Source organism: Eschrichtius robustus, chromosome 13 (assembly GCF_028021215.1).
Source record: "Eschrichtius robustus isolate mEscRob2 chromosome 13, mEscRob2.pri, whole genome shotgun sequence".
NCBI classification, from domain to species: domain Eukaryota; kingdom Metazoa; phylum Chordata; class Mammalia; order Artiodactyla; family Eschrichtiidae; genus Eschrichtius; species Eschrichtius robustus.
Window position 1 is genome coordinate 82,009,947 of NC_090836.1, and position 23,533 is coordinate 82,033,479.

Here is a 23,533-nt window from a genome sequence, read left to right on the forward strand (position 1 = left end):
CTTTGGATCGATCACCTGTCATCATAACTGGTTACCGCTTTTCATCCACACGGCATGAGGACTTAGACAAATGGGACTGATGTCATCTTGAGCTCTTTGACTTTTGATTATTAGATGACAAGGACGGAGCTCATAACATCAATAAAATGACATCTATCCTTTATTGAGCATGTCCCAGGTGCCAGGCACTGTGCTAAGGAGGCAAAGTTACATAGGTCATGTATGTCACACCTATTATCCATATCTTCATAGCCTGACTTCAGGTACTCATATGGCATTTCAGAGCCAGATGACTTTCAAGATCTCTTCCAAATTCAAGGACTATGAATCTTATGGGAAGGAGGGGCTAGACTTGAGGTACTGTTTATTGGGCTATAGTCTGGCCAGTAGGCGGATCTAACGGGCTTTGCTTTGCCTCAGAAATTTCTAGGGGTGTACACAAATGCGTCAGGGACTTACAGGAAATGAACACAATAGTTACAGAGTACCTCTAACTTAGGCATAAAGAGGGTCTTCTGGAAGATTTTCTTTTCCATAAGTTTGACCTTTTGCATTGGGGAATTGGACATATTATTCTACAAACTGGATGTAACCAATGTATTAGGGAAATTTAATTATTTGTGTATACTATAACCTGTTTTTCCTCAAAACTTTACCTTATTTATTGGTTTACTATCCTTACTTAAATAGTGACTGTGTGCCAGCAAGTATAGTAATGACTAGCCTTACGTGCTATTTACATTTAGGCTTAAATGATTAAAATTAAATAAAATTAAAAATCTAGTTGCACTAGTCATACTTCAACAGCTCAGCATCCACATGTGCTTAGCGGCTTCTGTATGGAACCGCACAGATGAAGCACGTTTCCATCATTGCAGAAGTGCTGTTGGATGGTGTCATCAAGCTTTGATTTGCATAATAAAAATAGTAAATTTATTTTCTGTTCAGTTCTTTTCCATGTTATATTTTTAGCTATACATTCAGTGTTCAGAAAAAACATGTAGTAAAATCTGAAATTACACAATTTTTTTTCCCATGTGCTACTTGCAGACTGTTGAAGAAGAAGGAGAGTTCAGTGTTCCAAGTTGCTATGGAAATATTAAAAATGATAACGGTGGTTCTAGCCTTACCTTTGAGCATCCTCTGGATGATGTCAATGTGGTTGATTTGAAATGGATCCACGACTTTGTATTAAAATCTCTGGAACTTGTATATCAAGTAGAAAAATGGGAAACACTTGTATCACTTGCCATTCAGTTCAATACAGTTTCGCAGTAAGTACCGCTGTAAGGGCAGCTAACAGGGACAGATTTCACCGAGAAGAATGTTTCTTTACTAACGTTTGTTTTTAATATATTTTTACCATTGTCTAGTGAGAGATATACAGAGCAAGTGACGCCACTCCTGGTGTACGCACAGCGCCAGCTGCTTCTACGAATATCCAAGTGCAAGGGCCCAGATATTACCCAACAGCCTTGCGTAAGATACGAGGCTGAATATGAACAGAAGGTAAGTTTGGCTCTATTATTCATGCAGTGGTGATTTCTTAGTAGTACACATGTAAATAGCAAGATTTAGGAATCAGATAAATGTTCCTATTTTCACTTAGGCATTTATCATTCAAATCAGCAAACATTGTTGAGAGTTGCTCTGTGCCAGTGTTTTCCAGATGCAGGGAAAACAAAAATAAAGTCCTGGTACACAGGAGCTTATATTCAGGTTAGGGCTGATTTACCCATTAGGCATAGTGGGAACAGTGTCTAGAGCCACAGTACTTTTTTAGGAGCCACTAGATGTTTTAATTTCTTTCAAAATAAGAAGAAAAAGGTAACTTTTAAGTCAAAGAAAATGTTTCAGTTTTTACAATTCATCTATTTATGTTTATACCAAAGGAGTCATACAATATAATTTTTAATATTTTTTGATGGAACAGTGGGCCCATGAAGGCAAGAGTGCCTAAGGCCCACGAACGTCATGGTGCAGCTTTAAGTTAGGTAGGGGGGAGGAAAGAGATATGTAAATTCTCTCATTTATTAACTTACTAAATATGTATTGACTCCCTAAGATTAGAGCCATTGCGTTCAGATGTCCAGGGCTCCTGGCATATGTCGGGGTCCTGGATTCAGTCCCTGCCCCGCACACCAGTCCATGTGGTGGGTTGCGGCCACCCAGCGAGGACTCCGTTTTCTCCTTTTCACAGAGGTTCCTTATCGCCTTGGCGTAGTCTGTGTAGAGAGAACACAGTTTGAGTTCTTGCTTTATGGAGTTTAGTGTCAGAGGGGGTGGAAGTAGGGCCAGATAATAAGCATGTAAACAGATAAAAAGATTTATGACCATCATAAATTCTCTGAGGAAAATAAAATAGGTCAGTGGGATAGAGATAGGCTGGGGTGGGGGGTAGAAAGTTGAGCCAAGGGGATCAGGAAGGCCTTTGGAAATGGAAACATTTAGTGGGAAGGGGCCGGCCATACGCTGGGAAAGAGCATTCCAGCCCAAGGGAAGAACAAGGGCAAAGGCCCTGAGATGGGGCAGGAAGGAGGCCCGCATGCTGCAGTGTAGCAGAGGAGGGGGAGGGGACAAAGAAGGGGCTGCTCCTTCTGAGTCTTCCTTGTTGCCTCTTCCTCCTTCTCTCCTCCGCAGTGTCTCAGTGTTCGTGTAGCCCAACACTCTGTTCTCGGTGCTCCTGTCTTCTCTATCCGCACACTCTCCCTTGGAGAGTTAATTCAATCTGTGGCTCAAAATTACATCTCCAGGCTAGACCTTTCACCTGAATTCTGTGTTGACATATCTGACTGCCTGTCTCAGTCAGGGTTCAGTCAGAGAAGCAAAACTAGTTAGAATTAACTGTCTGTCTGTTGATCGATCTATCTATCTATTTATCAAGATTCGTTAAAAGGAGTCAGCTTATATGATCATGGGGGCTCACTAAGCAAGTCCAAAATCCAGTGGGTAGGCAGTTGGGATCATGAACAAGAAGGAACCCTACAGGTGTGACCAGAAGCTGTTCTCCATAGGCAGTCAGTGAGGGAGGATCCAGTGAGGAGAGCGCAGCTGTAGACCTGGATGCTGTTTGGAGTTTGGAGTCTGAAGACTTCCAGCATGTCAAGGACTCACCTGATTAGGTCAGGCCCACCTACGATAATCTCCCTAGCTTAAAGTCAGTTTATTAGGGACTTTAATTAGTATCTGAAAAATACCCTTACAGCAGCACCTAGATTAGTGTTTGACTGAATAACTGGGATGAAGTGTGTGTATGCTACACAATGGATGCTTCCCTTCCCATCATCCTCATAGTTTAGCCTAACTAAACTGACTCATCAAAAACCCATCACATTGGGGCTTCCCTGGTGGCGCAGTGGTTGAGAATCCGCCTGCCAATGCAGGGGACACGGGTTCGAGCCCTGGTCTGGGAAGATCCCACATGCCGCGGAGCAACTGGGCCTGTGAGCCACAACTACTGAGCCTGCGTGTCTGGAGCTTATGCTCCGCAACAAGAGAGGCCGCGACAGTGAGAGGCCCGCGCACCGCGATGAAGAGTGGTCCGCGCTCGCAGCAACTAGAGAAAGCCCTCGCACAGAAACGAAGACCCAACACAGCCAAAAATAAATAAATAAATTTATTAAAAAAAAAAAACCCATCACATTGCCTTATCAGCATCATCTCTTAGATGTTTAAGACTCTTCTTGAATTTGGTACATGTCAAACAAACCTGTTCTGCCACGTCTTGCCCACTTCAATTGATGCAAACCTCATCCTCCTAGCTGCTCAGGCCAGACACCTGGGAGAGCATCCCTGACTCCTCTCTTGCTTTTACACCCCACTTCAGGTTGGTTACCAAATCCTCTCCCTTCAAAATAGACTCAGAATCTGACCACTTCTCACTGCCTCCGCCACTGCTGTGTTTGCTTGGATTAATGCAATGACTTCCTAACTCTTTTCCTTGCTTCCAGCCTCCCTGAACTCCTGTCTCGAGCCTGTGGTCTATTCTGAATGGCAGATAGAACAGCCTTTTAAAAACCTGTCAGACCATGACATTCCTCTGCTTTAAACCCTGCAGTGGTTTCCCATCTGATTCAGTGTTAAAGTTAACATCTTCATCACGGCCTTAATGCCCCACATAACTCATCCCCCTGTGATCACCAGTAACTTGTCTCTGTTAACTCCCCTGCAGCTTTCAGCTGCTGTGTTCTTCTGTTCTTTAAGAAGACCCTACCCCAGGGTCTTTGCATTTGCTCTTCCCCTGCTTGGAATTGTGCCTGCCCCCTGGCAAATAGCCACATTGATTTTTCCTGCACCTTTTCCAGTCTTTGTTGAATATCACATTCTCTGTGAGGACTTTCCTCATTACCTTATTTAAAATTATGTGTTGTTTGCTCTATTTCTCTCTATAGTGTTTATAACTCCTTAGTATATTTTATAATGTACTCTATATTTTGTTTATTGTCTCTCTATTTCCACTAGAATAAGTTCCACAACAATAGGAATTTTTGCTTATTTTGTTCTCTGCTATATCATCTGTGTGTGAGCTTGGAGCAGTGCCTGGCACATAATAGGTGTTCAATAAAGATTTTTAAATGAAGCTGGAGAGGTGGGAAGGACTAGGTCAAGTAGGGCCTTATTAGGCTGGGGGAAGGAAATTGCATTTTCTTAGACTGTCTTTACATCTCATTGTAGAAGTACCTACAAGGGACAATAAAGAAACAACATCTACATCAGACTGGGGTTCAAGGATGGTTGTATTTTGAGCATTAGGTTAGTTCAGTGGGGATGGTGGTGAGAGTGGACAAATGGAGACAAGAGGATGGTGGACTTTTAAAAGAATTACCTTATGTCTAAAAATTTCCTGTTTTCAGATATTGTACAACTTTAGGACTCAAGTATCTGTTAAAGATAGTTTAAACAAATACTACAGAGGGAGTTAGTTCTGGAAAACTTCACCAGGGAAATTTAAATTGTGTTAATTTTGAGTAGGGGGGGAAATCTGCCATTGAAAAAGCAGCCTCTATTTTAAATATGTTTCAACTTACATAATGGAAGATATATTTAGACTAGTGAATTTATAGAGTATCAGAAAAATCATATTCTAATTGCTCTACATAATTTGCCTAATGCTTTTCCAGCTGTGCTATACAAAAGAAATATGAAAAATTATATAGCCACTTTTTTTCCCCCAAAAGTTCTCATGATTGGATGCTACTCTCGAGCTTTTATTTATAGCATCTTTTTGTATCTCTCTTTTTTTTTTTTTTTTTACAAATGAAAAATAAGATGAACATTTCAAGTAAGCCAAATTTTTGGCTATAAATACCTAAGTGATATTTGTTTTCTGCTTTCTTTTTTAAGATAACCTGCCGAAATTTCATTGGGAAACAGCTCAAGATTAATCCTCTAACCAATAAAGTGACAACTATAGGACATCAGGCAGATTTCCTTAAAAATCTTATCTCTTCAGGTTGGAACCAATTTTAGCTTGAAACTCTTTCTCTTTTCTTCAAAACAAGGTTTGCTATCGTGTTCTGCATGTCAAGTCTTCCATAATTAAAGTGTTCGCAAAATTTCTTTTGCAGGTTTATTTGACTGAAAATAATCCATTTGATATTTACCATCTTATGTTGCTATAAATGTCACTTAAGGGGAATTAAAACACATGTTTTTATTAGTTTAATCTGTTAGTTAAAGAAGGGAGATAAAAAGAGGGACAAAGGAAATTGATGGGAAAAAATAAAGATGGGAATAGACTGTTTTGCACATTTTTCCCTGTTTTTAATCTCACTTGGGAACTCTTTAAATTGACCTTTTGCTATTTTCTTTGTTCCATCTTGATGCCCGTAATAACTTCCATTTCTGTAATCAATATAGATTGTCCTTCTATTGGTGTTACCAAGGTTTAGTTGTAGGTCTTTTAACGAGAGTGCAAGAGAAGATCTGGGAACATCATGACTCCTTTGGTTTTAGCTGGTAAGCCCTCTTGGAATGTTCTGGTGGTGCAGCTTGTAGGAATGAGGCAATAGGATGAGATGAAAATGGAAATAAAGCCTTCTCTCAATTGCACTTTTCTTGTGTTTTGGGTATAGGAAAGAAATGCAAGTCTTCCCTTTGAAGTGTTAGGATTCCTTCATTCACTTATCTGTTGATTTTAGGTATGTATGTGTGTATGTATGTAGGTATGTATGTATTCATTCATTCATTCATTCATTTCTTGAGTAGGTCAGGCCGCTGTTCAGTCATTCAGCAAACACTTATTGAGTATCTACCATGTGCTAAGTTCTGTACTAGGTCCTGAGAATACAAAGATGAATGAGACTGAAGATTTGTTATCCGATTTACAGCCCAATGAAGGAGACCGATAAATAAACCAGAGATTATAGTGTAGAGTAGTAAGGTCTATACTGTTATGACTACTGCTGCTGCTGCTATAAACAATAATAGTTAACGGCTAGCATCGCTTTTGAGAGACTCCATGTAATTTAGTGGGGTTAATGTAAAAGTAAAAGGCAAAAGCTGAGGTTAGAAAGGTTGGCAGGAGTTGGATAATAAAGGGTCTTAGAAGGTAGGATAAAGAGATTCAGCTTTATCTGGAGAGCTGAGGGGAGCTAGTTAGAAGGATGTAAAGAAGGAAGAGGAAATGATCATATTTGTGTTCTTGAACTTTCGGCAGCAGCATGGGGAAAAGGTTGGGAGGGGACCATGTGGAGGTAGGAGAGCAGCTGCTCCCAGCTTGTGTGTTACAGACATGATGAGGTCCTGGACTTAGATGGTGAGAACAGAGGCGTGGGCAGATATGCACTCATTAGGTGAGACGGATGGATGGGGAAGGGAGGAATTCAAGTTGCCTTGGTTTCTGGCTTGGGTGGCTAAATGGATGTGATATCTTCATTCTATAAACAAAAACAAAAACAGCAACAACAACAAAAAACACTGAAGAGAGGGGCAGGTTAGAGGAAAACATTTCTTTGCTATAACTGAGTTCAAGGTGCCTGAATGATAGCTGAGTAGAATGATCCAGTATATGATTGGATGTACCAGTGAGGCACTCAGCAGATCTGTAATTTAGTCACCAATACATTGGTAGTGGTTGAAATCAGGGGCTTGTATGAGGTCACCCAGGGAGAGTTCTGTGGAGTATGGACCTGAGGATGGCCTCACATTGGAAGCTGTGCCAGTCAAAATGGGCTGGGCTATGTAGCAGTCACGAACAATCCCCAAATGTCATTGCCTTAGTGCAAGGGAAAGTCTATTTTTTGCCCATGCTACTGTATTCAGTGAGGTTGAGCAACTCATCATCATGGGTTGGTGGAATGTCCATCTTGACACAGGCTTGCATGATTGTTTTAGAGGCAGGAGACAAAACACTAATGTTATCCTCTAGGGCAGCTAAACCTGGAGGTATACAGTAAATGGTTCAGAGCACAGCCTTTGAAGCAAGACCATGTGCATATACTATGCACTTTGTGCTAAGGGCTTTATGTAGATTGTCTTATTTCATTATTATAACAACCCCAATAAAAGAATTATTATTATGCATTGGACATCAGACACTGTATGAGTATTAGTGCTTTGTGAGTATTAAGTGCTTTGTGAATGTTAGCTTAACAACTGTCTGATGAGGTAAGTTTGTTATTGTCCCCATTTTCCAGGCAAGAAAAAGAATGTATTTTATATATATTTTTATATTTTATAATTTTATATTCATGATTTATATATAAATCAGGTGGTGGCTCTTAAAGCTGATACTTGAAGTTGACTCATGTCACTTCTATTTTATTGGTTAAAGTCACATGGCCACAGCTAACTTCGAAAGGAGAGGGAAGTGTGATGGTACCCTGTACCCCAAGGATAAAGAGATAGAATATGTGAAGAGCCCTAATGACTGTCATGGGAACAAACAGAGAAGGAACAGTATCTGAAAGAGATTGGGACATGGCCCAAGAGGTGGGAAGTACAGGAGGTGAGAGTGGTACAAACAAGGCCAAGGCGAGAGAAAGTGTGAGTCAGCAGTCAGAGAGGTCACATAAGATAAGGACAGACTGTCTATTGTATTTGGGAGGTCATTGTCACTGGCCTTTTTGCTGTCCTCACCTTAGGGTCTTGCTCTAGCTGTTTCTCCTTCCTGAAGTGCTCTACCCTCATCTAGATGCTTGTCTGATAAATCCCTCACCTCTTTAAAATCTTTGTGCACATCTCAAATTTTCAATGGTGCTTACCCTGACTGTTCTGTTTGAAACTGCACCCTGCCTGCTTCCTTCCAATTCCCGTTACTTTAATAAATGTATTCTTTTTTCCTGGAGCACTTATAACCACTTATCGCGCTGTATAATTTAGTTTTTTGTTGCATTTATCGATCACTAGTCTGTCTCCCCTGATAAAATGTAAGCTCTGTGAAGTGAGGGGTCATTGGTTCGTTCATTGATATAATCCAAATGCCTTCATCAGTGCCTGACACATAGTAGGAACTCAATATCTACTTGTCAAATGAATGACGTTGTGACTTTGACAAGAGTCACTTCAAAGAAATGGTGGGGAGAGGAGTGGAAGTATTTTGAGCGGTGGGTGCAGTAGTGGTGAGGTGCGCCTGCACAGAGTCATTAAACGAGAGTTGCCTTTCGTGAAGCTTCGAAGTGACAAGGAAGAGGGGGGCAGGAGCAGCCAGAAGGAAAAGTAGAGCTCAGGACAGCTCAGGAGGATTTTGTTTGGTTTGTGTGTCTGTTTTTAGTAGAAAAGAAGGAGCATATTTCTATATTAAATGAAAAGAGCCAGGAGAGGGGGAGAGCTCAGAGACAGGAGAAAAAGATATTTGATAGGGAAGGAGCTTGATGATAAACAAGGAAGAGAATGGGACATAGGGGACTTAGCCTTAGACGGGAGGGTGGGACGCCCCTGCTGCTAGGGCAGAAAGGAAGGAGAGAACAGGCCCAAATGCAGGAAAATTTGTAGATGGTGATGGTAGGAGTTGAAGGCATCCTCACTGGCTACTGGAGATTTTTTTAATGAAGCAGGGGCTTGAGAGCACAGCCAAGGTTGATAGGGTAGGAGATTTCAGGAGGGATGTGAGAGGGTCGACCGGCCACTGAGAAAAATAGGAGAAGGGAGGACAGAAGGGCTGCAGAGCAGTGTAGAGGGTCCAGTTGAGTAAGGTTGGTGACCATGAATTTGTAAGTTTTACTGTTCATGATATTTTACTGTTCATGACAATTTACTGATAAATTGTCTTCTCATATTCAGTGAACAATGGGAGGACCACCTTCCTGTGGTCAGTCACGTGTGACTAGTTCCAATCAAAGAGCATGATTCTTCCTGGGTGTGTTCTCCTTTTCTTCATCTTGTCCGTCAAACCTCTGGAGATTCCCCAATTTGGGATCCATAACTCAGAATGTGATTTATACTATCCCCTCCATCCTAAAAAGAGCTGGCAACAAATGTGAGAAAATGTGTCGAAAATGCTTGTTATCAAAATGATGACTAGCATCTCAGGTCTAGGAGAAGCATACGTAGCAAAACTCTAGACCTGTGTGACCAGCAGGTGCTTACTGATGATGGCCGCAATATTTCAGAAAAGCACTTTGCCTGCCTATTGTTAAGTTACGATTGGAAAGGCAAGATGGCAGGTGGTGGGACAGAAAGGAAGGCGGGGGGAATCAGGCTACAGTGGTCCTTTGGAATGGTTCTCAGTGGTGGTGGGGGTATAGCCAGTTTGAGCAATGAACAGAGCAGGAATATTCAAGTAGATAAAATCTAAAAATTATTGTAATGGCAGTAATAATTGATTGAGCCAAGTACTTTATAACTATTACCTTCTTTAATTTTAACAATCTTAGGAGGTAGATATTATTATGCTTATTATTACAGATGAGAAAATTTAGTGTTACTAGTGAGTACTGGAACCATGATTCAAACCCTGGTCCGTCTGATTGCTTAACCCATAAGGGCTCCACTAAGCCATCAGGTCTGTTCATCATTTGTCCCCTTTCAGGTTAGACTCTCTTCTAAACTTATAGCACTCAAGAAAAAATTGCTATGTCTCAGTAGTTATGGGGAGACAGATACTTTATTGTGACTTGTTATGATAGTTTTACAATTTTTAGATGATCCTTCATAGTAACTACAGGTTTTACATTGAGCAATTATCATTAAAATCTTGGCGTCCACCTTATAGCTCCTTGTACAACTCTAGGACCTCTGTCACTAGGAGCATAATCTGGCCTGGACTTTTGGGTTTATTAGGCAAATTTTTAGGATGCTGAATTTTTTTTCAGTATACTGAATTCAGATCATTAACATGTTTATAAGCATGATGGGTCTTATGTATATCACCACGACATGTTTGCAATTCTTAAAAGAATTTTTAAAAGGACCAAGTATACTTCTGATGGCTTCCACACCAGGTCACTGCTCTAGAACCTCATAGATTCCCTTTTGGCATAATAGCATTTGGTGGTAGTGCTTGATACATTTAATTCTTCAGAACAGGTATTGTAATGCTCCAGTGCCTAGGAACATTTGGTGTTCTCATTATTTAACAGCATTCTATTCTCCCTCTAGCTATTTAACAATGCATATGTAATTTGGGATAGTCTCTGTAGGGTTTGGAGGAGTGAGAATACCTTACCTTACAGATGATTTTTTGTATGTTTGAGTAACTTGCCTGCTTGTTAAGCTTCATAGGGGAGAGAACGCTATGGATGAGCCTTTTATTGTAGCTGTTTTTGCATTCTGTCTGGGATCTCTTTCTTGAGTTTTGACCTTATTGGTATTTAAGTTCTCTAATAGGGTAGTTCAGTCGTCAGGTGTGCTGGAATTTTCAACCCTTTGGCTGGCATGTTTTTTTAGTACCTCTGGGCATTTAGATTGATATGACCAAGCGTGTAGAAAGCAGCCCAAATTTTGTATCACTCCCTGATCCTTCCTTGGTGAACCCATCTCTCTGGAGTCATTGGCATTTCAATTTTAATATCTACACTGGTACAATGAGAGATGTAGTAAATCGAGTCTCTTTTCTCCTCCTCCTTCTTATTCTTACCTATTCCAAACCGTTGAGGCTATTAGTGCCTTTAAAATAGCTTCTTGAATTGTCCATGGAATTTTTCAGAGAGGAACCCCTTGAGACAAAGATGGCAGGACGAGGCCTGCAAAGCTAATATTTCCTTATTCCTTTGCATCATTTATCTCATGTAGGCAGCCACCAAAACACCAACAGAGCCCTAATTAGACTATAAAGAAAAAGGGTATACTGGGCTTGAAAGAAGAAAAAAAAAAGTAAAGTAAAAGATAGTTTAGGAAAAAAACAAAGAGGAATGATTTATAAGCAGATAGTTGATAAAAAGTAGCAGGATGATTTTATTCAGACCTCATATTTTAAAGATGGCAGACATCTACTCTTCCTCCCATCCCTCTTATCACCCCCAATCACTGGCATGCCTTCGTGAATGTTATTCTAGAATGTAAGCTCTGGGAGAGCAGGGAGTGTGTCTGTTTTGTTCACTTGTACCTCCTCAGTGCCTAGCATGGCATCTAGTAATGGTACGTGCTCCATGGATATTTTTAAAATATATATGACTGACGGTCATAATGTGAGCATCCGTCTGTTGAATGCTTCCTCCATGACCGGCGCTATGCTGGACACTTCACACACAGGTTAAAACAGTAACCCTTGGAGGGAAATACTACCATCCCAGTTTTAATAGATATTTAAAATGAAGGCCTGGAGAAAGTAACTATCTCAAAATATTAATATGTGAGGGCTTCCAGCTTCCTCCTTTTCCTTTGCTTTGCTGAACTTCTTTCCCTAATCTCACTCTCTACGGAGGAAAAACATGAAAGCCAAGCTCATGAATTCTGGCAGGAGAATGGAGGAACAGAGCAGAAACCTATAATCTTCAGGGTGTTGTGCATAAGGGTTGGGGTGGGAGGGGTGGGGGCATGCCTTGTCGGGGATGGTGCAGGACTGTGCCCGCTTAGAGGAGGGGAGATGGTGGAGACAGGATGGAGGGGACAGAAGAGCGAAGCTGGCAGGAGAAGAGCGAGATCACCGGGGAGTTAATAAAGAGCTACTGTGGCCTACGTAGTTGATCCTCTTAAATGTGTGATAGGGGAGTGTGGCAGGAGTGAACTTGCTGGGGGAACAGATGCTCCTCTCCATGTGGCCGGCCGTGTTCCTGGTTTGACTAGAGCCTCCAGGGTTTCTAGACGTGAGGGTGGTAATGAAAGATTTATCTCTATGGCCATTTGAATGTGACCCTGTGTTGTGAATTCCGTCGGGATCTCCCTGGGCTTACAAGGACCCCAGGCTTATTTCTGTCTTATTCTCAAAGTGTCCCTGTGCCCACATTAGCAGGCCTCAAATTGGTGTCACTTCCTGTTCCCCAAATCTGATACCCTTTGGAAAACTAGTCGGGAAAGGCTTCAGACTTGAACCCTGGTTTTCTCTCTTATCTCTTGTTAAGGGTTTAAAACAAGGGAATGTCCCTCAAATTCACCTTTCCTCCTTTGTAAAGTATAAGTGATATCTATCTCTGCTAGTTGTAAGGTGCTGTGAGGATTGATCGAGATTAATGCCTATGGAAGTGATTATTAATAACGTTTATCCCAGCCATTTAGCTTTGAAAACTGTTGTCATTCATTCATGTAACAAATATTTATTGAGCACATACCACATAACAGGTATGGTTATAGGCCAGGGGTGAATTCAGTGGACAAAATGGGCAAAAATTCCTGCCCTCATGGAACTTGCATTCTAGTGGCCAGAGACAATCAATAAACAAGTAAAACACGTAGTAAGTCAGAAGATAATGGGTGCCACAATTTTAAAGAGGGTGATCAAAGAAGGCCTCACTGAGAAGTTAATGGTTAAGCCATAAGCTTAAGGAGCTGAGGAATCAAGACATGGAGATATCTGAGGGAAGAATGTTCCAGACCAAAGTGAACCACTGTTGCCAAGACCCTCAGGTGGAAACGTGCCTGGTGTGGGAGGGAGTGAGGGGGAGAGTAGTGAGGAGATGGGGAGCTTGTTCATGTTGGGCCTTAGAGGTCACTCCAGGGGCCTTGGTGTTTGCTCTAGGTGATGAGGGAGCCAGTGGAGGGTCTTGGACAGGGACGTGACATGAGATAACTTACATTTTATTTATTTATTTATTTATTTATGTATTTATTTTTGCCTGCATTGGGTCTTCGTTGCTGTGCGTGGGCTTTTTCTAGTTGCGGTGAGCGGGGGCTACTCTTCATTGTGGTGCATGGGCTTCTCATTGCGGTGGCTTCTCTTGTTGCGGGGCACGGGCTCTAGATGCACAGGCTTGGTAGTTGTGGCGCACAGGCTTAGTTGCTCTGCAGCATGTGGGATCTTCCTGGACCAGGGATCAAACCCATGTCCCCTGCATTGGCAGGCGGATTCTAAACCACTGCACCACCAGGGAAGTCCTGAGAGAACTTACATTTTAAAAGGCATCCTCTGGCTGCTATGTTGAGAGTGGCAAGGGTGGAAACAGGGAGACTGGTTGGGGGCAGCAATTGCGGTAATTCAGAAGAAGATGATAGGTCTTGGAACACAGTGGAAGTGGGAGTGGAGAGTGGAGCTGGTGAGTGATGGTGGCACTCTGGATGTTTTCTGAAGAGGGAGCCTCCAGAATTTGTTGTGAATTTGACTTGGGGCATCAGATGGAATGAAGAGTCAAGGACGATTTCAGCTTTTGGCCTGAGCAACTGGAAAAACAGAACCATCCCTTAATAAGATGGGGAAAGACTATGGGAGGAATAGGTTTAGGGAGGAAAGATTCAGAAATCAGTTGGGAACCTGTTAAGTGTGAGATGTCTATTAAACGCACAGCAGAGGAGACCATTGGATAGATGAGTCTCAGGACTTCAGGAGAGTTGGGGCCAGAGATAGAAATTTGGGAGCCAGCAGCATGTGGATACTTAGACCCATGAGACTAGATGAGATCATCAAGGGGGTGAATGTGCTACCAACCTGGCTTCTTGGGCTCTTTAATCAATAGAAGTTGATAAGAGGCAGGACGAGAAATTCAGGCAAGGCTTTACTGGGGCTCATGCTACAGCACGGGGGAGCAAGAAGAATTAACAGGTTCCCTTGCTCGCTCCCCGACTGGCAGAGGGGCTGGTTCCTTAACTGGGGCGTGAGGACAGATCAGTGGGTAAGGCCGGAGGGGTCCTTAGGGTGGTCTCCCCATGCCTTTGGTGGTCCTGTGTGCAGGAATCATGCCCAGTACCCTGCTTTTGCTCCCGGCACCTCAGAAGTGGCAGTTTGTGTATCTTATTGTTCATGATTTGCCCCAACTGTGCAAGCACGCAGTTATTTTTAGTCCCTTATAGTTTCGTTGTGTTCTGTTGCTTGAGCAGACCCTTTTCCAGGTGCAAGCACTGCAGCAAAGGGTCCCAGGTCCCAGCCTGCCTCAAATGTTAGTTAAGAAAAGAGAGGCATTCTAAGGATTGAGCCCTGGGCTTTTCCAGTATTAAGAGGTTGGGTAGATGAGGATGAATTAGCAAAGAGGATTAAGAAGGAGTGTCAGTAAGGTTGGAAAAGGACCTTTAAGCCAAGGGAAGAAAGTATTTCAAGGAGGAGGGAATTAGCAACTGGGTCAAATGCTGTTGAAAATTTATGAGGGATAAAGTCTAAAAATTGAACATTAGATGTAGCCACGTGAAGATCCTTGGGGTGAAATGATGGGGGAAAGTCTGATCTAAGCAGGTTCAAGAGAGAATGGGGAACAGTGAAAATAGAACTTTTTGAGGAGTTTTGTTGTAAAATGAAGCAGAGAAATAGGATGGTGTCTTGAGGGGAAAGTAGGGTCAAGAGAAAGGTTTTTTATTTTTTAAAAATAATATTTTTTCTGTTTTAGAAATTTAGATATAGTTACCATGCTATACATTACAGCTTTAGAACTTATTTATCTTATAATTGACATTTGTAGCTCTGGGCCCCCTTCACCCATTTTGCCCATCACCCCACCCCCTGCCTATGGCAACCACCAATCTCTCCTCTGTTTCTATGAGTTTGGTGTTTTTTAGATTCCACATATAAGTGAGATCATACAGTGTTTGTCTTTCTCTGTCTGAATTTATTTCTCTTAGCATCATGCCCTCAAGGCCCATCTATGTTGTCACAAATGGCAGGATTTCCTTATTTTTTATGGCTGAATAATATTCCATTGGGTATATACCACATTTTCCCTCTCCATTCATCTGTTGATGGACACTTAAGTTATTTCTATGTCTTGGCTATTATAAATAATGCTGCAATGAACATGAAATTTTTTTGATTTTTTTTTTTTTAAGATAGGAGAAAAAAGGAAAATGTTGTTGAGAATGATTCAGCAGAGGGAAAAACTGATGATTTGGAGGGGAGAGGAGAATTGCTGGAGTGATGCCCTGGCAGTGTAGATGGGCACAGGTGCTGGGGGCTGGGTGGGTCTGATGGTAGGGGATTGCAGGAAATCCCTTTGGATTCCTCCCATTTACTCCCATTGAGGTAGGAAGCAAGGTCATTGGCCCTGAAAGATGGGGAAGAGGTAATTCCCACTCCCTTTCTTTTCTTTGCCACGTAGCCAATTAACCACTCTCCTGTCGCTTCTAACATTGGAATGTTCCCTGTGTCCCTCCCTTGTTTCCACTGCTACCACCTCAGTCAAGTTCAAATCATACAATGTGTGTGTTATAACTTCACAACCTCCCAGCCACCACCCTCTTTCCATTGCAGGCTGCTGTGCATACAGCGGCGGGCTAACTCTTCCTGAAATACTAATCTCTTTCTGCTGGGGTCCTACTCAAAACCGTTTCTTGACTGCCCATTAAAGAGGATGAAGGTCACTTACTCAGCGAGGACTTCAGGCCTCTGCAAACCCTTCTCAGTTCAAAAGGACTGGCCATGTCATCTCATTGAATGAATCACCACCTGAATCACCACCCTTAATCCTCCTCCCACCCTCTCCTTGCACAAACTAGTTCTGTGACCCAAGGGATGCTGCTAGACTTCTCTATGCCTGATTTTCCTCATCTGTAAAATGAGGATATAATGGTACATACTTCTTATGGGTGTTGCTAGGATTCAGTGAGACTATCACAATAATTATTTAGAATAGTTACTGGCATAGTATAAACACTTAATCAACTTCAGCTATTCTTATTCTAACTGTCTGAAACCCCTTGCCTCTTTCTTCCTGATGTAATCTTCCCTATCCTCTAAGACACAGCTGGCATATCTTCTCTCCCATGAAGTCTTTCTTGCTCATCCTTTCCTGCCTACACTGATCTCTCTCTTCTATCTTTCCCTCATTTTCACATGTAACCAGATACTTTCTGTCAATGTGATTTTCATACTCCAGTGTTAGAATGCCTCTTTGCTTCAGCTAAACGGTAAATTTCTTGAGAGCAGAGGTCATGCCTCTTAACCTCTTATAGCCCTGTTCCCTAGCAAGTTGCTGCACTCTCAAGACCTCGGATTTTACAGGGGATATTCGACCTGCTCAACTTGTTGAAGGGGTAAATTTATTTGTTATTCATCTGAAGCCTGTGTTTCTTCTTTCCCGTGTGCCTGCTTCATGGTGTATGCAGCCGGTCTGCAGCCTAATTCATGGGACCGTCACTTCCTCTCCAGGGACCTCGCAGCAGCTCTCTGCCAACATCTGCCCTTCTGGCCACTTTTCAGGACTGCTTTGTAGTTCCATACCTGTTTATGGCCTCATCTTCCTTTCCTCTGCATCCTCCAGTATTAGAAAGCTGTCTTTTCCTTCTCTCAAGGGAGCAGTTGCCCATCTCCAAGCTTCTTTTTTCCTCCTTTCGTCTCCTTCCCAAGGCACCTTGGCTTTGAAGAGGCTGCTGAAAAGGAGTAGATTATTTCATCTTTTATGATCAGCAAAAGAAAAAGTAGGAGGCTTCATTAGGAAAATTGGCAAGATCTAAAGTTATTTGCATTTCATACAAATCAAAAGTTTTCTAAGTTTTTTTCTTTTTTTTAAAAAAGAACTGTCAAATATACCGAAAAAAAAAAACAAAAAAAACTTTGATCTGAACGTTGAAACAACTGCTGCAGACCTGGGGGCTTTGAATTTAGCAGCTTTCGTTTGGGCCCAAGAAATTCTCTGAATTAGAAAGTCTTTTGCTGCTTGTTGGCTTGCTGCAACATTTCATCCCTCACGTGACTCTTCCCTTTCTTTTCAGAATACAGCAAAGCCAAAGAGCTCCTCTGTGTGCCCGTGGACGTGACAGACACTTTGAGATGTTTTAGAGAGACCTTGGAAAAATCTAAATATCAAAACAGATCAATCCGACACAGCAGAAAGTTGCTTTCGTTATTTCTTGCCCAGACACAAGGTAAAATACAGTCATTCCTAGGCATCTGCGGGGAATTGGTTCCAGGACCCCTGTGGATACCAAAATCCGTGGATGTACACGTCTCTTACAGTCAGCTCCCCTCCCCTGCCCCCCGTATCCATGGTTCTGCATCCCCAGAAATGGAGGGCTGACTGTACTTGCTCTACATCCCTTCCTCTTTATTTACCCAGGGTACCACCCCGTGGGTCTACTGTGTTCTGCCGTAGGTTCCTCCTTCCCCACTTCCATGCCCACTCCCTGCTGCCTTTCACTTTCTTCTTCTTGTCTAGTGGATTACATCTCTGTTTCTCACACTTTATTCCAACCAAAGCACTGCCTCACTCATCTGCTTCTATGCCTTCTGTGAAATGAATACGGAAGCAGTGCTATAGTCTTGTTTTATTTTTATAAGTAGATGAATTGTTTCATACCGAATTAACTACAGTCTTTTACCAAAACACTACTTTATCAGTGTCTAAGAAAGGGATGCATTTTAATATACACATCTAGTAAAATTTCTTATTAATACCATAGATTTTGATCTTAGAGGTTTCTTTTATCTTAAAAAAAAGATATTCACTGTTCTTGGTTACATTACACTTGTTTTCTCCCTTCTCAAAATCTATTGATTTGTAAACTCAGTCAAAGCAGGACTTCAAGTGGTTAAGTGGTAACCTCAGGGAGAAAGAAGATACTCAAATTCAGGCCAAGAAAAATCTCAAATTATCTACATTTAGGTAATTTAAAATTTGTTAAAACCCTGATTTGTGTTTATAAGCCTTACTGTTCACATTTATCAGAATAATAAGAATAAACTTAAAGAATAAATTTAAATTAATAAACTTAAAATAATTGTATTTTAAAGTTATTAATAATAGATTTAAACTTAGCATCTAAGGTGATAATAGTCTCTGAACTGATCTTTTAGAAATTTGACCAATTTTTTTTTTTTACAACCACTGACAAGTTTTATTTATGTATGTATATAATATATGTTTGTATGTATGTATGTATCAATATATATTCATTCTTGTTGCTGCCCCTTCTCCCCGCAAAAAGCACTTACTATGATATGTACCCACAGTTTTTGGTTGTATTGTCCACAGACACACATTACATTAAATTGGCCCTCCACATCATGTTTAAACTTCTTTCAATTATGGTGTACATTAAAAGTGGTTAAGGGCATGAATAGAAAAAGCAAATACAATTCCTAAGAATGGTTTACACCACCTCAATCTGAATTTCACCTGGTACTAAGATATTCTCAGCGGTTTATCCCCAGTCCTTGGGCTGTAGACCTAAATCCATTTTAGCTTCTCTGTCTCTGAGGTTTTTGACTACTTCCCCTAGAATATTTTTCCTTTTTTTTTTTTTTTCCTGTGTGTTCTCTGATCTTATACAGAGACAGGTTCTTTCCCATTTTTCTTCTCCCCTCAGGTCAGAAGTACCTCTGCACTGCTTCTATCCCAGAGGTCTCTGCCCCAGAGGCAAACTAACATCTTACTGTTGGAAACTCTTTTAAAAAAGGCAAACTCAAAACCTGTGCAACTTCTGCCATTCCCCATGGGGAGCAAAGCATTATCTCAACATTTACTTTCCAGCGAACTGCCCCTCTGTGCTGTTCCTTATGAGGTAACACGAGTGTAGAGCACATCACACACCTGGGCTCTTCAGAAATGATTCAAGATACGAAGTTTAAGGAAATAGTGTCCTTCGAGCTGCCAATGAGTCTCAGCTCTGTACAGAACCCTTCCTTCCTTCTCCTTTTCCACTTCTACTTTTTTCCTCCTCATCAACTTCCCTTCTTTCTCCATTTTTAAGTTTCTTTTAAAATTTTTTCATGAATTTAGGAGACAAAGGAGGAATGAACAATTTAAAATTCACTACCGGAAAGGTGGAGTTTTGCCTGGGGACAGAAGAGATGCACATGCCAACACCCCCTGACCTTTCTCAGGAGCACTTCCAAGTTTTCAGCTCAGTGGAGAAAAGCAAACTTCCCTCCTCACAACTTGGACTCGTAATTTCTTCTTATTATGAAACTATTAGTAAGATTTATTCATTATGTGTTCATTTTCAGTATGACCTGCCACATTAATGTTGAGATTGCATTTGGTCTTGAAATGTTATCTTTTTAAAATGATTATTTATTTATTTATTTTAAAAATATTTCCGCTTACTTTTTTTTTTTTTTTTAACTTTGGGTTTATTTTATTTATTTATTTATTTATTTACGGCTGCTTTGGGTCTTCGTTTCTGCGCGAGGGCTTTCTCCAGTTGCGGCAAGTGGGGGCCACTCTTCATCGCGGTGCGGGGGCCTCTCATTATCGCGGCCTCTCTTGTTGCGGAGCACAGGCTCCAGACGCGCAGGCTCAGTAGTTGTGGCTCACGGGCCTAGTTGCTCCGCGGCATGTGAGATCTTCCCAGACCAGGGCTCGAACCCGTGTCGCCTGCACCGGCAGGCAGATTCTCAACCACTGCGCCACCAGGGAAGCCCCTAAATGATTTTTTAAATTTATTTTTTTATCGAAGTATAGTTGATTTGTAATATTGTGGTAGTTTCAGCTGTACAGCAAAGTGATTCAGTTATATATCAATATCAATATATATATATATATACACATATATATATTTCAGATTCTTTTCCATTATAGGTTATTACAAGATATTGAATATAGTTCCCTGTGCTAGACCGTAACTGAAATGTTATCTGTAGAAGTAGGATGAAAGAGCTTGAACATAGAATCTATTCATCACACCCTCGTGGACAGTGACAGAGCAGCGTCAAGACAAGCGGCTTCCAGCCCCTCCCGTCACCCACTTTCCCAGATTGGCTGTCACTATTGTGAGATTCTAGGCACCGTCCCATCCATCCCACTTTAACTGAATCTGTGAACCATTTGTCGAGATGTGGCCACTGTTATGTGCTTTTGCTCTGCCCCAGCTGATTCCATTTTCCTTGTCTTTCCACTTGATTTGGTTTTTCTACAAATTCAGCAGTATAAATTCAGCCCATGTTGTAGACCCAACATCCCCCCCTTTTTTTATAACAGACATTTTGTAACTCCCCCTTTATTCTTCCTATGCACATTATTTTTAAAAATCAATATGAAGCACTAAATATAAAATGAAGGGTAAATAAAATGAAATAACTTTATAATAAAAGAATCTATTTGTTTTTATGTAAGAGCTTAGGCACTAGAGGTATAGAGAAGCAATCAGATGCTCACATATAGTATGTAAAGTATACAGGATACACATGAATGTGACAGCTACGAATGCAGACTGATACAGGTGTATTGTATTGGTAACTCAAGTACTATCAGCATTGCTAATTTTGGTGACATGATGTTCTAAAATGGCAAATCTAGGCCATTCTGGACAAAACAAAATATTACAGTGGTTGCATTTCTGGAAAACTCAGAGCATTTTGAACACACGCAAACATACCCTTTCTATGAAATGAAGTTAGATGTTAGACTCAAATAATTATAAATAGGTTTCTCACCTTTTTCCTCACTGTGGGGGAAGGTTCTGTGCATGGCAGGCCATCAAGTGTCAGGTCCTTACCTAGGAAATACTAGCACATGCCCCATTGTGACAACTAACAAAACCCTCCTCAAATTTCTAAAATACCCTCCAGGGGACATTGCTGCCCTCATTAGAAACCATTGCCATGTTAGTTGGGTTTTTTGGCTACACATCCTGGAATGCATGTATTCATCAGAAAACAACAACAAATTCAGGTACTATTCAAGATGTGCTTTTTTGCATTTGGGTAAAGGAAGAATCCAAAGTGCTGTGCTCTTGTCACATCCCTGATCAAAAACAAGCTGTTCAACGCTTCCCACGTGCTGTAGAATAGTGTCCACATTTCTCCACATGGCACTCAGATGCCTCCGTAATCTTACCACTACCCGCTTCTTCACCCTCCCCAAAAAGCGTATTCCAGCCACACACATTGCCATATATATACCCAGCCCTTTCTGCCTTGCACACTTTTTCTGGATTTTTCTCCTTCACCGTCTCAACCTGCCCGACTCTTACTGTACTTTCTCCACGTTTCCCACCTCTTTGACCCCATCTCCCACTCCGTGACATTAAAATAGAACATCGTTTGCTCTCTTTCTCTACCCATATCTTGTGACATTTAAAGGCTCTATTAGGTTGAAGTTTGCTTATCTACACAGTTAAGGTATAAGGCAATTTAAAATATTCTTGCAAATATATAGGAAATATTTTCCAGGGACTGACATTTGTTCTTTCACTTGATTAAAAATACAGATGTTCTTCAAGCCAGCAATGAAAGAAGTCTTAACGTTCAGGCATTGCATGAACTTGGAAGTCTTCTTGTCTTCGCACAAAAGAAAAGGTAGTTTTTAGGAGTCAGTAAAACAAGGGAAACTTTGTTCAGCTGAAAAAATTTTTAATTATTGTGAAAAATACTGCCTTTCATAAATTTTAGTTTGTTGATAAGATTCCATTGCTGCATTTTATTCATCAAATGCTACCTGAGAGAAATGGTTATGAGCAATAAATGGTATAGATCCATTCTCTAACATTTTAATTAAAATGTTTCTTCAGTGCATTTGCTTTCCCTTTTGGAAGATAGATTTAATAACACGGATCTCAGGAAACATGCTGCTGCATGCTCCATTTCTGTTTTAGGGCTGCTTTTAAATGTTGGAGTCAAGCTCTTGATGACATATTCAGAAAACAAGACGTGCTCCATACATGGAAGAAGTTTGGGAGCTCACTCACCAATGCCACTGACAGCTGTTCACCTCCAGGTTCCAAAGACTACAGTGAGGAGTTTCTGTCAAAAGCTGGCATTTGGGGATGTTTGCAAGGAGCGGTGATATCAGCGAAGATAGCACAGTGAGTGTGACGATGGAGTGGTCTGTGTAGTAGCTGTCTCCTCCCTTTGTGGGCTGCCCACCCGTGCCATGCAGGGTGCCACACCTCACACACACTGGGTTCTCGGGCAGCTATGTCCATATCATACAGGCTTATACAATTTACTATTTGTGCTGTTTCTTGTTTATGGCCATCTCCTCTTCCTGTTAACACCTGCCGCACCTGGAATGTGAGAACCACGTTAGCATAGGTCTTTGTTCTGTTCACCAGTGTATCCCGAGTGCCTGGCATGGAGATGGGATTCAATAACTACTTGTTGAATGAATGAATGAGTGGGTGAACAGTTGGTATTTGAGCAAGAATAACAGCATAGAGGCAGGCTGACTAGGGCCTAACTTTAGGGCCCCCAGCAAGTTACTCATCCTGCCTGAGCCTCAGTTGTTCTCATCTGTAAACTGTGGTGACAGGAATTACATGACATACTGTATTAGTTTGCTAGTACAAACTAGCAACAGAGCACCAATCTGTGAGCAATTTATTGTCTCACAATTCTGGAGGCTTGACATCCGAGATCAAGGTGTTGACAGGGCTGGTTTCTTCTGAGTCTTCTCTCCCTGCTTGTAGGTGGCTGTCTTCTCACTCTATCCTCACATGGTCTTCCCTCTGTGCATGTCTGTGTCCTAATCTCCTCTTCTTATAAGGACATCAATCATATTGGATTAGGGCCCAACCTAAATGACCTCATTTTAACATGATTACCTCTTTAAAGACCTATTTCTAGGTATAGTCACCTTCTGAGGCACTAGGGGTTAGGACTTCAACATATGAATTTCGGGGGTGCAGTGGGTCACATAATTTAGCCCATAACACAGACTGTATTAGTTTCCTATTAGTGGTATAACAAATTACCACAAATTTAGTGCCCTAAAACAATACAAATTTATTGTCTTACAGTTATGGAGGGCAGAAGTCCTAAAATCAATGTGTTGGCAGGGCTGAGCTCCCTCCAGAGGCTCTAGGGGACGATCTGTTCTTGCATGTTCCAGCTTCTAGAGGCCTCCTGCATTCCTCAGCTCATGGCTCCATCTTCTGTCTTCAGGACCAAGAGCCTGTCATCTTTCTCTCTCTCTCTCTGAGCTCTGTTTCTGTCCTCACATCTTCTCTGACTCTGACCCTCCTGCCTTTCTCTTATAAGGACCATTGTGATTACATTGAACCCAGTAATTCAGGGTAACTTCCCTATCTCAAGGCCCTTAATTTAATCACATCTGCAAAGTTTTTTGGTTTTGGGGTTTTTTTTGTTTGTTTGTTTTTTGCCACGTGGAGTAACATATGCATAGGTTTGGGGGATTAGGACGTT

The 23,533-nt window shown here is 41.4% G+C and overlaps 1 protein-coding gene across 2 annotated transcripts in view; it reads left to right on the forward strand.

Moving 5' to 3' along the window:
• The window catches only part of CFAP54 (cilia and flagella associated protein 54), a 305,843-nt gene that overhangs the window by 152,952 nt on the left and 129,358 nt on the right, over nucleotides 1–23,533 (forward strand). The window contains exons 37-43 of one of the 2 annotated variants that reach the window (XM_068561127.1): nucleotides 1,051–1,274; nucleotides 1,374–1,509; nucleotides 5,344–5,452; nucleotides 17,164–17,316; nucleotides 19,170–19,364; nucleotides 21,601–21,688; nucleotides 21,985–22,194. In XM_068561127.1, the coding sequence (XP_068417228.1) occupies nucleotides 1,051–1,274; nucleotides 1,374–1,509; nucleotides 5,344–5,452; nucleotides 17,164–17,316; nucleotides 19,170–19,364; nucleotides 21,601–21,688; nucleotides 21,985–22,194 (1,115 nt within the window). The remainder of the gene's footprint in view (nucleotides 1–1,050; nucleotides 1,275–1,373; nucleotides 1,510–5,343; nucleotides 5,453–17,163; nucleotides 17,317–19,169; nucleotides 19,365–21,600; nucleotides 21,689–21,984; nucleotides 22,195–23,533) is intronic. The other variant, XM_068561128.1, reaches the window with a different exon arrangement.